We start from the raw sequence: 12,756 nt of genomic DNA, 5'->3' as shown, positions 1-12,756 counted from the left end.
TCATTTACCTTAACAGAGAAGTTAGTAAATATTGCATAAAAATAAATGTAGAAATAGCAGGATAAGTATTTTAAAATAGGGAAAAACAAAGAAACATCTAAAAGAATTAAATATAGGTATCTCTTGAGGATGACAGGGGTCCACTGTTTTTTTTTTTAAATAAACTCTTAGTATTGAGGGCTTTTTAAAAGTATTTGCAAATGTCCCTTTTCCATAAGTAAAATTTAATTTTAAAAGGAACAATGGTATTTAAAATGTCAGGGAAATAGAATAATTATGGATTGTAGTCAAGTTTTTACATTTTTGTCTTCTTATTTTTTAGAGTTCCTGGAATAACTATTGTCACAGATATTATCTGTGGTTTTCCTGGAGAAACGGATCAAGATTTTCAAGACACAGTGACACTTGTTGAAGAGTACAAATTTCCAAGCCTCTTTATTAACCAGTTTTACCCAAGACCCGGAACTCCTGCTGCAAAAATGGAGCAAGTCCCAGCACACGTGGTAAGATGCTTCTCTGTAAGGTATTGTGTTTAGCCAATAACTGTAAAAATGCATCTGTGTGGCCTATTTTAAAACACTTGGCTTACAGGATAATCCTAACATAAAGGGTGGAGAGTTTGCCAAGTTTAGTTAAATCGTTGGATAAGTTAAATGACCGTAGGCAATAAAATGTCACCTTTTTTTCTTTTCAAGGAGGAGATTCAGATGACAATGGGAAAGAAAATTTTAACTAACACTAGTATTTGCCTGAGTTTATAAAGTAAATTCTTGGATGTTTCCAAATCAGGCAACATTTAAATATCTATGAGCAAAGGAGGCATCATATTTATGCTGCTTTTCAAGAGACTCTCCCATAATTTGTAAATTATTGGAGGTCCAGGCTTTCCTATTTTTTCCATGGTATAGATTTTCTTTCTTTCTTTCTCCTTTCTCCCCTCCCTTCCCCTCCCCTCCCCTCCCCTCCCCTCCCTCCCTCCCTCCCCTCCCCTCCCCTCCCTCCCTTCCCTCCCCTTCCCTTCCTTCCTTTGTTCTCTTCTCTCTCTCTCTCTCTCTCTCTCTCTCTCTCTCTCTCTCTCTCTTTCTGGTATGTGTTGCTTTTTCCAATGAAACTCAATAGAATTTTATTCAAAAAGCTTTGTGAACTCTAACTTGCGGTTCAGACCAGGAGTAGAACATTACCATCCCCCAGAGGTTCCCATCATGCCCTTCCCTTTTCATCCTCCCACTTCCCAGCAGAAATCACTAGGCCATATTTTAATGTTGTACTTGAGTTTGACTTGTTTTTAAACTTGACATAAATTAAAGAATTCATCCGTGTTGAATGACTTTTCTTTAACTTTGTATTGGTGAGACTACTATGTCTTTGTAAGTAGCTGCTGTTCATTCATTTTTATTGCTATATGGTGCATGTAAATCCCAATTTATTCATCCTAATGCCAATCGTAATCTGAATCTCCAAGTGATTTGTGTATACATTAAAATTTGTGAAGTGCTGTTCTAGTTAACTAATCCTCTGGTCATCTGTTTTTAATCTGTTGTCAAACCATCTATAAAGTTTCTAATTTTTGTTTATTTTTAACTTCTATAATTATAATTTGATTCTTATTCACAGGTTCCAGATTTCTAGTGAAATCCTCATATATTATTTTGTATTTTTTTGAATATCTTACTCAGTTATCTTAAAGCCCATGCTGAATTCTCCAGTATCTGGATCTAATGTTGGTTTGTTTCTGTTGTCCTTTTTTTTCTTCATGTTGGCCAGTTGTCTTCCCTTTTAATGCACCTGATGACCATTGTTTATTTTTTAAAAAACTGTAGGGCCCAGCTGGTGTGGTTCAGTGGTTGAGCATCGACCCATGCACCAAAGGTCACCAGTTCAATTCCCAGTCAGGACACATGCCCAGGTTGTGGGCCCGATCCCCAGTGGGGGACATGCAGGTGGCAGCCAATCAATGTTCTCTTTCATCGATGTTTCTATCTCTCTCTCCCTCTCCCTTCCTCTCTCTCTAAAAATCAATAAAGAAAAATAAGTTTTTTTAAAAAACAAAAACTGTAGGTTCTACAGTTTTTAAATCTTCTTCTGGGAAGATTTAATTTTGTTTCTGCCAGGCTCTAAGGTAAAGACTGGTTATTTTAATTGGTGTGAGATTGATTAGTGAAACTGCTTAAACTGCTTTTCAGTCTATCTGAGGACTGGTTTATTTCTGGTTTACCTTACTTAAAAAAAAAAAAAATTATCTTTATTGTTGAAAGTATGACAGATATCCCCCTTTCTTCCTCCATTGACCCCACTCCCCCCACCCCTCCGTCCAGGCCTTTATCACACCATTGCCTGTGTCCAAGGGTTATGCATGTAAGTTTTTTTGTTAATCTCTTCCCCCACCTTTTCCCTCTGAGATCCCCTGCCTCCATGACTCTGGATCTGTTTTGTATATCAGTTTATTTTGTACATTATATTCCACAAATAGTGAGATCACGTGGTACTTGTCTTTCTCTGACTGGCTTATTTGGCTCAGCATAAAACTGCCCAGGTCCCTCCCTGCTTGGTGTGCCGTAGTGTTTGAATGCAGCCTGTGGGTGCTGCTGTTTAACAGCTGACTCAGCGGGAAGCGCCCTGCGCTAGCACTTGCCAGTGTCCACGGTGTAAACACGTCCGCTGTGCCAGCTTCAGACTACCAACGTGATGTCGCTGGACGTGAACCCAGAAGAGGTGCCGCTGTGGGGGTGGGAGCTGGGTCCCACACACAACAGAGTGGGGCTCCTCTGTAGTGGTAACCAGGGCCTGTCTTTATGGTGGGTCCTAAACACTCCCGTCGGCCTCCCGGGCTCCTGGAACGCAGAAGCCTCGGAGCTTCTGCTCGGCTGCTCTGCCTCCAGGCGCTGCTCACACGCTGAGGATGCCGGCGGGAGGAGGCTCGCGCTGGACCTGATGGGCGGCCCTGCCCTCTGGAACCCTGGTCCCTTGGGTCCTCGTGGCCTCGGTAGCTTTTTGATGATCAAATGGTACACATTATAAATTGCATTCACCTTTTCTTATTATTCTGGGCAAGATGTTGGTCTGATACAAGCTGGTTTGCCTTGGCCAGAAACAGAGCAGAACTCATGGCCTCAAACCAGCTTGCAGATGCTTCGCTGTTGTCTTTTATCTCGTAAACATAGCCCTTGGCATCTTCCTTACATGTTCAGACTTTGGACACCCGGTCCTGGCAGAGCAGAACCTTTTATTTTTTAGATTTAATATTTTAGAGCAGTGTTAGGGTGATAGCAGAACTGAGTAGAAAGCAGATGGAGCTCACATATATTCCCTGCTCACATTTCATTCGGCCTCCCACAGTATCAGCCCCCATCACAGGGATACATTTGTTACATTGATAAACCCACATCGATACATCGTTATCCCCCAAAGTCCACAATTTACATTACATTTCACTGTTGGTGTTTTATATTCTATAGGTTTGGAAGAATGTGTAAGGACATGTACCATCATTATAGTACCGTATAGAATAGTCTCACTGCTCTGAAACCCTGTGCTCCACCTGTTTGGCCCTCCCTCTTCCGTAACACTCGGCCACCACTGGTATTTTTACTGTCTCTGTGGCCTCGCCTTTTCCAGAATATCATGTAGTTGGAATCATACCTTATGCATTCTTTTCATACGTTTATTTCACTTAGGCTTCTCCTGTCTTTTCACAACTTGACAGGTCAGTTCATTTTAAAACAACATGAATGTATTGTCTCACTGTTCTTGAGACCAGAAGTCCGAAGGCCCCTGCTCCCTCTGGACCTGTACAGGAACCTTCCTCACCTCTTCCTAAATTTGGGTGGTTTGTGGTAATTTTTGTCTTTCACTTACAGCTGCATTATTACAGTCATTGTCACCCCGTGTCCCTATGTTTCTGTCTTCACATGGCTGTCTTCTTTTAAGGACCCCAGTCATAGTAGATCAGGAACTCTAGTTACAACTGCAGGACCCCATTTCCAAATAAAGTCACATTCTGAGATGCGGGGGTTAAGACTTCAACGTGTTTATTTTTGGGGAGATACACGTCTAAGCATGTTCTCATTTCTGTAATTATGCTCCAGGTAAAAACTGTAGCCTGAAAGAATTTTATCTGTGTAATATCTTGAACCCTAAATAAAGGGAAACAAGCATTAATAATAAAACCCTAGAGATCTGCCATGAAAGAGGATATGTGATGTACATTTAGTCTTTTTTGTTCTAAATTTATCAAAAATTAATAATTGTCTACCTATCTCACGAAGTTTGTGAAGCTGCTTAGCAACTAGACTTCACTAAAATGAAACACAGCAACAAAATGGGTAGCAATTCTTTAATATAGTTCCCATTTTCTTGCCCCCCAAAAATCAACAATGAAAGTAGAATCTGGCCCAGCTGGTGTGGCTCAGTGGTTGAGCGTCGACCCATGCACCAAAAGGTCGCTGGTTTGATTCCCAGTCAGGGCACATGCCCAGGTTGTGGACCAGATCCCCAGTTGGGGGCAGGAGGAGGCCAATTGATGTTCTCTGTCATCAATGTTTCTATCTCTAATGTGCTCCCTTCCTCTCTCTCTCTCCAATATCAGTAAAGATAAAAATTAAAAAAGAAAGTAGAATCTGAACCATTATTGCCCTGACCATTTTGGCTTAGCAGTTAGAGCATTGGCTTGCAGACCCAAGGGTCACAGGTCTGATTCCTGGTCAAGGGCACGCACCTGGGTTGCAGATTTGATCCCAGGGCCCTAGTCAGGGTTGTACGGGAGGCAACCAATCGATATGGACACATTGATGTTTCACTCTCTCTTTCTCCCTCCCTCCCTCCCTTTCTTGCACTCTATCTGAAAAAAATCAATGGAAAAATATCCTCTGGTGAGGATTAACAAAAAATAAATGAATAAGTAAATAAATTAAATAAACCATTACTGGAAGAAGTGCACAATACCAGTTGCTGTCAAACAACAGTGTTTTATTCCTGATTTAGAATGCCTCTTAATGGAAACATACTGTTTTCTTAGATATATTTATTTCTGATAAATTCAAGCCCCCAGAAATGTTCTCCCCATTTGAATGACATAAAATAAATAATTTCAGTACACTTTTCCCTTTCTTTATAGCTACTTCTACATGAATACTAGCATTAATACAAATAACTTCCATTGTATTTAGTGTTCTATAGTAGAGTTCTGATAAATAAACTAAATGTTTTTCTTAATCATTTACAATCACCAAATGGATAAAGCACTGTTCAGTTGAGTCTTCCATTTACATAGGTGGGAGGGGTGGATTTTTTGCTAATCCTGCTACAAAAAAAGAGTTATAACCTTCTTAAATTTGTAATGAAAATTAACGAGGCAATATATTTTTATGAACAGAATAAACTAAAATTTATTTATTTTTTTTAGCTTTTGCAAGATTATCAATGTATAAGAAATTTAATAGTGAAATTACCTAAACCAAATGAGAGTGACCTTAGACTTTTAGAGGAAAGGTCAAATTTGCATATTTGTATTTTATATTCCATTGAGTCTTTGTTCATTAGTCTTCATTAACCATAAGAAATTCTAATAGTATTTTTTAATGTTTTTATTGATTTCTTAGAGGGATAGAAACATCAATGTGAGAGAGAAACATTGATTGGCTGCCTCCTGCACGCCCCCTACCAGGGATCGAGCCCACAACCCGGACATGTGCCCTGACTGGGAATCAAACCAGGACCTCTCAGTCCATGGGATGATGCTCAGTCCACTGAGCCACACCGGCTGGGCTCTAATAGTATTTTTAAATTGTGGTTGAGATTCTTAATCTGTCTAGAAAAGGTCCTTAAGTTTAAAAAGTCTTTTGATTTGCCCAGCCAGTGTGGCCCAGTGGTTGGGCATCGACCCATGCACCAAGAGGTTGCCCGGTTTGATTCCCAGTCAGGGCACATGCCCAGGTTGTGGGTCCGATCCCCAGTGGGGGACAAGCAGGAGGCGGCCAGTCAGTGTTTTCGCTCATTGATGTTCCTCTCTCTCTAAAATCAATAAAGAAAAAAAATTTTAAAAAAAAGTCTTTTGATTTTTATCTATCATCAATTTCTGGCATTGTTTTTAAGACAATTTTGATGAAAAATAATGGCATGATTAAATCTTTATTTTAAGAGATTTATGACTTGAAAAAATATATTTAATTAACGAGAGTGGCTCTTGGACTGACTGTTCATATTGTTTTAAAATGTTAAATTGTGAAATTACATCCACCTGCTTGCTCATCTTACATCTTGGAACCAGTGTGTGATGATAATATCTTTCAGCATGAAAAAATCATAGCACACTTACTTGCAATTTCTAGACTACTTACCCTAAAGATAATGAGGCCACTATACACTTCCTGCCTCAACCCTGAGGGCTGGGAGCGTGTGTTCCTGAGAGGCAGGAGGGACGTCCTCAGGGTAGAGAGAGACGGGCAGTTTCACTGACGCTGTTCACAGTAGTTTTCCCTGCGAGGAAGTGAATTTTAGCAAGAGGTGTTCAAACCAAGGCGAGGTGTTCAAACCAGGGCAAGGTGTCCACTTGGCACAGATGTTGAATCGGGAATGTTCTCAAATCGCAGACAGAAGCATGCTCAGTGACATATAATGGCTGTCCCAAATCCAGCTGCCTGTCAGTCCAGGACACACTTTATTTTAGGAAGCAAAACAAAGAAGCACGCCATGCGGGAAACACTTTGCCACTTTCTCTGAATGGTTTTAGAACTTTTCGTTTTACGATCCTTGTCTCTGAATGGTTTTAGAACTTCTCGTTGTACAATCCTAAAGTTTAACAACTCAGTAGGTTAGTGAACAAGTTGCCTTGATGGAAAGAATCCAGACACTTTTAACTTACTAGATAACATAATTATATTATTTACACAGTCCCTGACTTTCAAATTAAACTTTTTTTCTTTGGGGGAAAGGAAAAAAATAGTTTCAAGAGTTTTACACTCGAGATGGTCAGGTACATTTCATTCTAGATTGATTCCCAAACGTACCTCTAGCGAAGCCCCCTTCCTCAAGATCCTTTTGAGTTCCACTTCTCTTTTTAGAAGGAATATTTGGGGAGCTTATGCAATTAGTTGTATTTGATCCTTTCAGTTGGTTTGTTTATTTATTTATTTATTTATTTTCCAGTTGGTCTTTTTAATTCCTCATTTCCAGACATATCATTTCTCTTCCTAGTTTTGTTTTTTGGTAGAGTTTTGTTTGTTTGTTTGTTTGTTTATTGTTTTGTCTGACTATAGTTTTGCTGTATATAGAGTTCAGCGGGCCCCATTCCAGTCTCCAGATGGCTCTGGAGAAGTGAGGCTGGAGCACAGTCCAGCGTGGGTGTTGGGAGCCTGCCACCTTGGATGAGTTTGAATACAGGTGGTGGTCATTTGACAAATGGAGAATTGAATTTTATAAGCTCTGAGGTCTTTGAAATTCTTCTCAATCTTTGATTCTCCATCATAAGATTTAAGGCCACTTTTTAAACCACATTTAGACAGTTTAGGTGGTTTCTTTTTCAGATCATTGGCCTAAATATGTTATCTGAATTTTCCACTTTTTTTTTTTTACCTTTTACTGTATTATAAATCAGATGAGTTTTGTTTATATAGTCAATGTGCTTGTTTTTTTTCTGGAATATGAACTAAGAACACTGCAGCCTAATTAAATTAGTTGTTTGTCGGGGCTGGAAATGGCAGCAATAAGACCCTCTCTGGTGGCAAGAATAGTGGGCCCCCAAAGATGTCTTTGTCCTATCTCAAAGCCTGGGAATGTGCTACCTGACTCTGTAAAAAGGACTGTGCAGATGTGATTAAGTTAAATCGTTTGTAATGAGGAGATTATAATGGATTATCTGGGTGGGCTCAGTGTAATCACCGGAGTTCTCAGAAGAGGGACACAGGACGTTTTAAGTCAGAGGGAGGAGATGTCAGGACGGAAGCAGAGATCAAGGACAGGACCATGAGCTAAGGCATGCAGGCGGGCCTCTGGACGCTGGCAAGGCAAGGAGCAGGTTCTCCCCTAGAGCCCGGAGGAGTGCAGCACTGCTGAAACCTTGATTTCAGACCATAAACCCATTTCAGATGTCTGACCTTTAAAACTATAAGATAATAAATTTGTATTGTTTTAAGCCACTAAGTTTGTGATAATTTGTTACTGCATGAACAGGAAACTAATACTAACCATGGAGTATTTTGATCTGAGAGCATTGTCTGGCTTTTTGATGCAGCTACGTTAATTGATCTTTCAGCCCTGGTTCTATCCAGGGTGTATTGTAGTCATTATGCTCACGAGGAGATGGGGGCTAAGAGTAATGAATTACCTTGCTTAGATCAGAGGGAAGTGCCTGCTCCCCTCTCCTTTCTTGCCATTTCTTCTAACACACTCGGTGTACCCACAACACCTGGCTGCTTATAATTCCCCACATGCCTTTTCTGTTTGTCTCCTCTACCTCCAGTTTCCCAGAGGGCTCCGTGTGAAGAAACCTGAGAATAAAGAGAACATGGAACATTTAATAAGCATAAAATGCATGATATTTGGGTCAGTAAGATATATTGCAGGGGGCTGGGGTGGAGGGCAACCTGCAGGTGTAGATTATTGTCAACGAATAAGTCAGGAGCTATAGGCAGAGCTTAGACTGAGATGCCCGTGCAAGTCATGTTAAATAGCTTTGGACTGTCCTGTGGGATGTAGGGAGCTACTGAATAGCAGTGACCATGTGCTTGTTTTTGAAAGCTCATTCTAGATGCAGTGGAGTGGGAATAAAGAGTCAGAAAGCCGAAGTAGGGATCATGCAAGATGGGTTTGGAGACTAACAGGTGGATTTAAGAAATCTCTGTGACATTATTCCTGAGACCTTTTGGACTTAATTATTCTAAGTCCTAAGCTTAGCTAGATGTCAGCAAAGTTATTCCGTATTCAATGCAGAGTATTTACTTGACAGAAGGTCACTTCATTGGCTTCTGATGGACTCTGGGCTCACAGATCAAATGTTGGTAGGCCATAACATCTTATAAGGACCCTTAAACCTGCCTAGCATTTAGGACATTACAACTTGTTTTTGCCTTTGCTCCTGCTGGTGCTGCTGATATTCTGTTTCCTAATGGTCATGAGATTGCTCCTAGACCAACCTGGGCCTCTTGTACTTCAAAGGAGAAATGCCAGCCCCTCCAGTCCCCTACCCTTGTCTATTGTCTGTCCCTCCCCCCACATGATTTTATCTCTACCCAAACTGTGTCTACATGGCAGTTACAGAATTGGCTTTTTCCTTGTAGCCTTTTTATCTTTCTTCGTATTTTTGTTTTTCTAAGTACCACAAGATAAGCGTATCAAGAGTGTGTGTGTGCGTGTGTGTGTGTGTGTGTGAACCCTAGAAAACTCTGAATTTGGAAACATTGGAAGAAGCTGAATTGTTCTTTTAAGAAAAAGTTTTTTTTTTTTTAAATAGGGCACTTCCCTTCTGTTCTACTCTCTAAAAGACTAAAGGAAATGGGGTGATAACGTTTGGAGCTTTGAAGACTGTGAAAAATAACAAGAATTGTGAAGTCTCAGCTGTATAGAGGGAAGTTTGCCAGTGACAATGCCTTGGCCTTGCTGGTACTCAAGCCCTTTGCTCGTCTACAACCTTTTTTCTTTTGGTACGTGCCCCTAGCAGGAACCGAACCCGGGACTCTGGTCCGCAGGCCAGTGCTCCAACTGCTGAGCCAGATCAGCCGGGGCTCGTCTACCATCTTGAACCTGAAATGTTGGAGAATTCAACAAATGTGATTAATTTGGAGTGAACCAAAGCAGAGTATCATGTCAAAATCTCATGAAAGAAAATAAGTGCTGTTTCTAAGAAGGAAGTGCTCTTGGGGGCATAGAAAGTGTGCATGATGTGAGCTGATGCAGGACCTCAACACCCAGAGACCTGGACACGGGGCCCAGTGAAACAGCACAGGAGACAGGTGTTACCTGTGAGACCCTCTGAGTTTCCATTGCCACACGTGATTTTTTTCCTTTTTTTATTTTCCTTTGTTTTTAAGAGCATGCTCCTGAATCCTCTCAGTCTGAGTCATTCTTTCAGAAAATCCCAACCCTCGCTGATTCCTCAAATTTCCCATCCTCTGACTCGGACCTCTTGTCTGCCTGCCACAGAGCACCACCTAACTTTTTATTAAGCCCTGATTTGACATTGATGAACTGAATTCCATTATCACGTAAATCAGCTTCATGTAGTCAGACCCACAGGACAAGACATGTACTAGACATGAGGAGGCTGGAACTGCGGGACGGAGCCATGGTTTGTGGGATTGGTTTCTGTTTAGGATGGTAAAGATAAGAAAAGAAAAACAGATTTTTGTTGATACCTGAAGCCTTTTCATGTGATTCTTCAGTTAATTATAAGTCATTAAAAGAAGAAAAATCAGGGCTGACTATACTTTGGGATCATGGTTTGTCTTGGGAATCCACTTTAGGACAGTGAAGAGTCAGATACGACCTGAGAGGTTTAGTTCAATGGTAGTAGTCTTAATTTACCCTTCACACTGGGCCTATAGAAAACCTTTTTTTCTTCTTGACATCCTGCAGAAAAAACACACTCAACTTATTTCTTATGATTCCTTAATTTTCTGCTTTCCTTTTGGCATTTTTTTAATCCTGCTTCTTTTATGAACGTATAATTACCAAAACAGTAGGAAGATACATGGTTGTAAGTTTTTCTCTCTGATGGTGAATGGTGGTAGATACTATGGTTGAGAGGGACTAAGTGAATTTATATTAAATAAAGAGAATATAAATTCTATCCTTTGGCAAGTCATCTTTATTATATTTCAATCTAACTTTTTTCAGTAGTGATCACATGCCTTGTGTTATATAAGTTTGAGAGAAATTGCAAGGATTTACTTAATTCTTATATGCCTTTCATATGAACTCGATTTATTAAAATTATATTCAATTCAAAATATTCCATTTGAACTCATTTTTTATTACTTTAATAACAACTTGGAACAACTTCTAATGATAAAGAACCTTACAATGAACTATCTTATTTCTCAGTCTTCTATTATTTTTTTCTATAACTATGGTTCATTAATAACTCTATATTTATAATGTTCCAAGGGACTTATAATTCCAAGTATTAGAGCTACTGTTAAATGTGTGTTTAGGTCAACATAATACGTTCAGTAATTTAATATGACACTTTTCTAAACTGCCTCTTGAAACCATGTTTATTTCATAATTAAGGACTAACAAGTCAACTATGAACAGATAAGCATTTAATGGATAAAAATGTACTATACTAATTATGTTCTGTCTGAAATCTTATATTTAAGATGAATGTCCTGATCCTTTATTTTTGCTAATAATAATGAATATACCTTGCCCTGGCTGGTTTGGCTCGGCAGTTAGAGCACTGGCCTGGGGACCAAAGAGTCCTGGGTTCGATTCCAATCAAGGGCATGTACCCGGTTACAGGTTCAATCCCTGGCCCTAGTCGGGGTCATGCAGAAGGCAACCAATCTATGTGTCTCTCTCACATCGATGTTTCTCTCTCTCTCTCTCTCCCTCCCTCCCCCTCCCCCTATTTGAAAAACAATGGAGAAATATCCTTGGGTGAGGATTAAAAAATAATAATAATAAAATAAAATAAATTATATAAAATAAATAACAAAATTAAAATAATAAAAGTACCTTTATGGAAGTAGTATATAAGAGTAGGAGTTGTAAGGCAGGGAAATGAAGCTTCCATTGTTTGAATGTTAACAAGTGCTAGAAACACAGTCTGTTTTTCATGTGCTTTGTCTCATGTTACTCTTCCAATGATACTTCTGGGTGTCTGCTGTTATTTTTCACTTTACAGATGAGTTAGCCGAGCCTCAGAGAAGTTATGTACATTTACCCAAGGTTACATGACTACGTGAAATGCCTCAGACTTAGACTCCTTTCTTTCTCTCTGCTCCATGCGCATATAAACAGAACAAACATTTCTCCCAGAAATTCAAAGTAATTCTAGAACCTTTCGACCAAAAATGTGGGTTTCCAAAGTTGTTCTTCTATTATAGCAATGATTTTTTTATTTATAGGCCCTAGAAAAAATTTAAAGTTCTTAAAAATGATTTTAAACTTATAGAAAAGTTGTAAGAATAGTATATCTCCAGTAAAGCCTTTACCAAGATTTATCAGTTTTTAACCTTTTTCTAAATTTGCTCTTTCTCAAGAGATAGACAGACAGACTGACTGACACATAGATATTTTTCCCCTGAACAATTTTGGAGTAGATTGTAGACATACAGATTACAGACCCTGATATTTAGTATGTATTTCCCAAGAATGAGCATCCTATGTAACCACAGTATTGTCAAATCAGAAAATTTTACATCGATACAGTACTCTGTTCAGTCAACAGTTCATATTTCAATTTTGTCAAGGGCCCGACTGGCTCCTTTACAGCTGTCATTTCTTTGAAGCAGGACTCAGTTCAGGATCGGATCTGGTATTTAGTATATCTCTGTGTCTAGCAGTTCCTCAGCTTTATCTTTCATGATGCACTGACTTGTTTTAGAATACTGGCTAGTTATTTTATGGAATGTTCTTTAATTTGGGCTTCCGTTTTTCTTATGATTTGATTTGTGTTATATGAAACTAAATGAACGATGGCCTGTCTTCTCAAAATATCACTGCAGGTACATGTCCCTTTGCCCCGTATTGGTGATATTAACTTTGATCATTTGCTTAAGGCGTGGTCTGGTTTCCCCACTGTATAGTTATACATTTTTT

The 12,756-nt window shown here is 39.4% G+C and overlaps 1 protein-coding gene across 1 annotated transcript in view; it reads left to right on the top strand.

Annotated features, from left to right (window-relative positions):
• CDKAL1 (CDK5 regulatory subunit associated protein 1 like 1) overlaps positions 1–12,756 on the top strand; it is a 621,394-nt gene that overhangs the window by 455,981 nt on the left and 152,657 nt on the right. Inside the window, exon 13 of the mRNA XM_036255396.1 lies at positions 323–503. Within this exon, the coding sequence (XP_036111289.1) occupies positions 323–503 (181 nt within the window). The remainder of the gene's footprint in view (positions 1–322; positions 504–12,756) is intronic.

This window comes from Molossus molossus, unplaced genomic scaffold (assembly GCF_014108415.1).
Source record: "Molossus molossus isolate mMolMol1 unplaced genomic scaffold, mMolMol1.p scaffold_m16_p_12, whole genome shotgun sequence".
In the NCBI taxonomy this organism is placed as follows: domain Eukaryota; kingdom Metazoa; phylum Chordata; class Mammalia; order Chiroptera; family Molossidae; genus Molossus; species Molossus molossus.
This window is presented reverse-complemented; position numbering and strand designations above follow the sequence as displayed.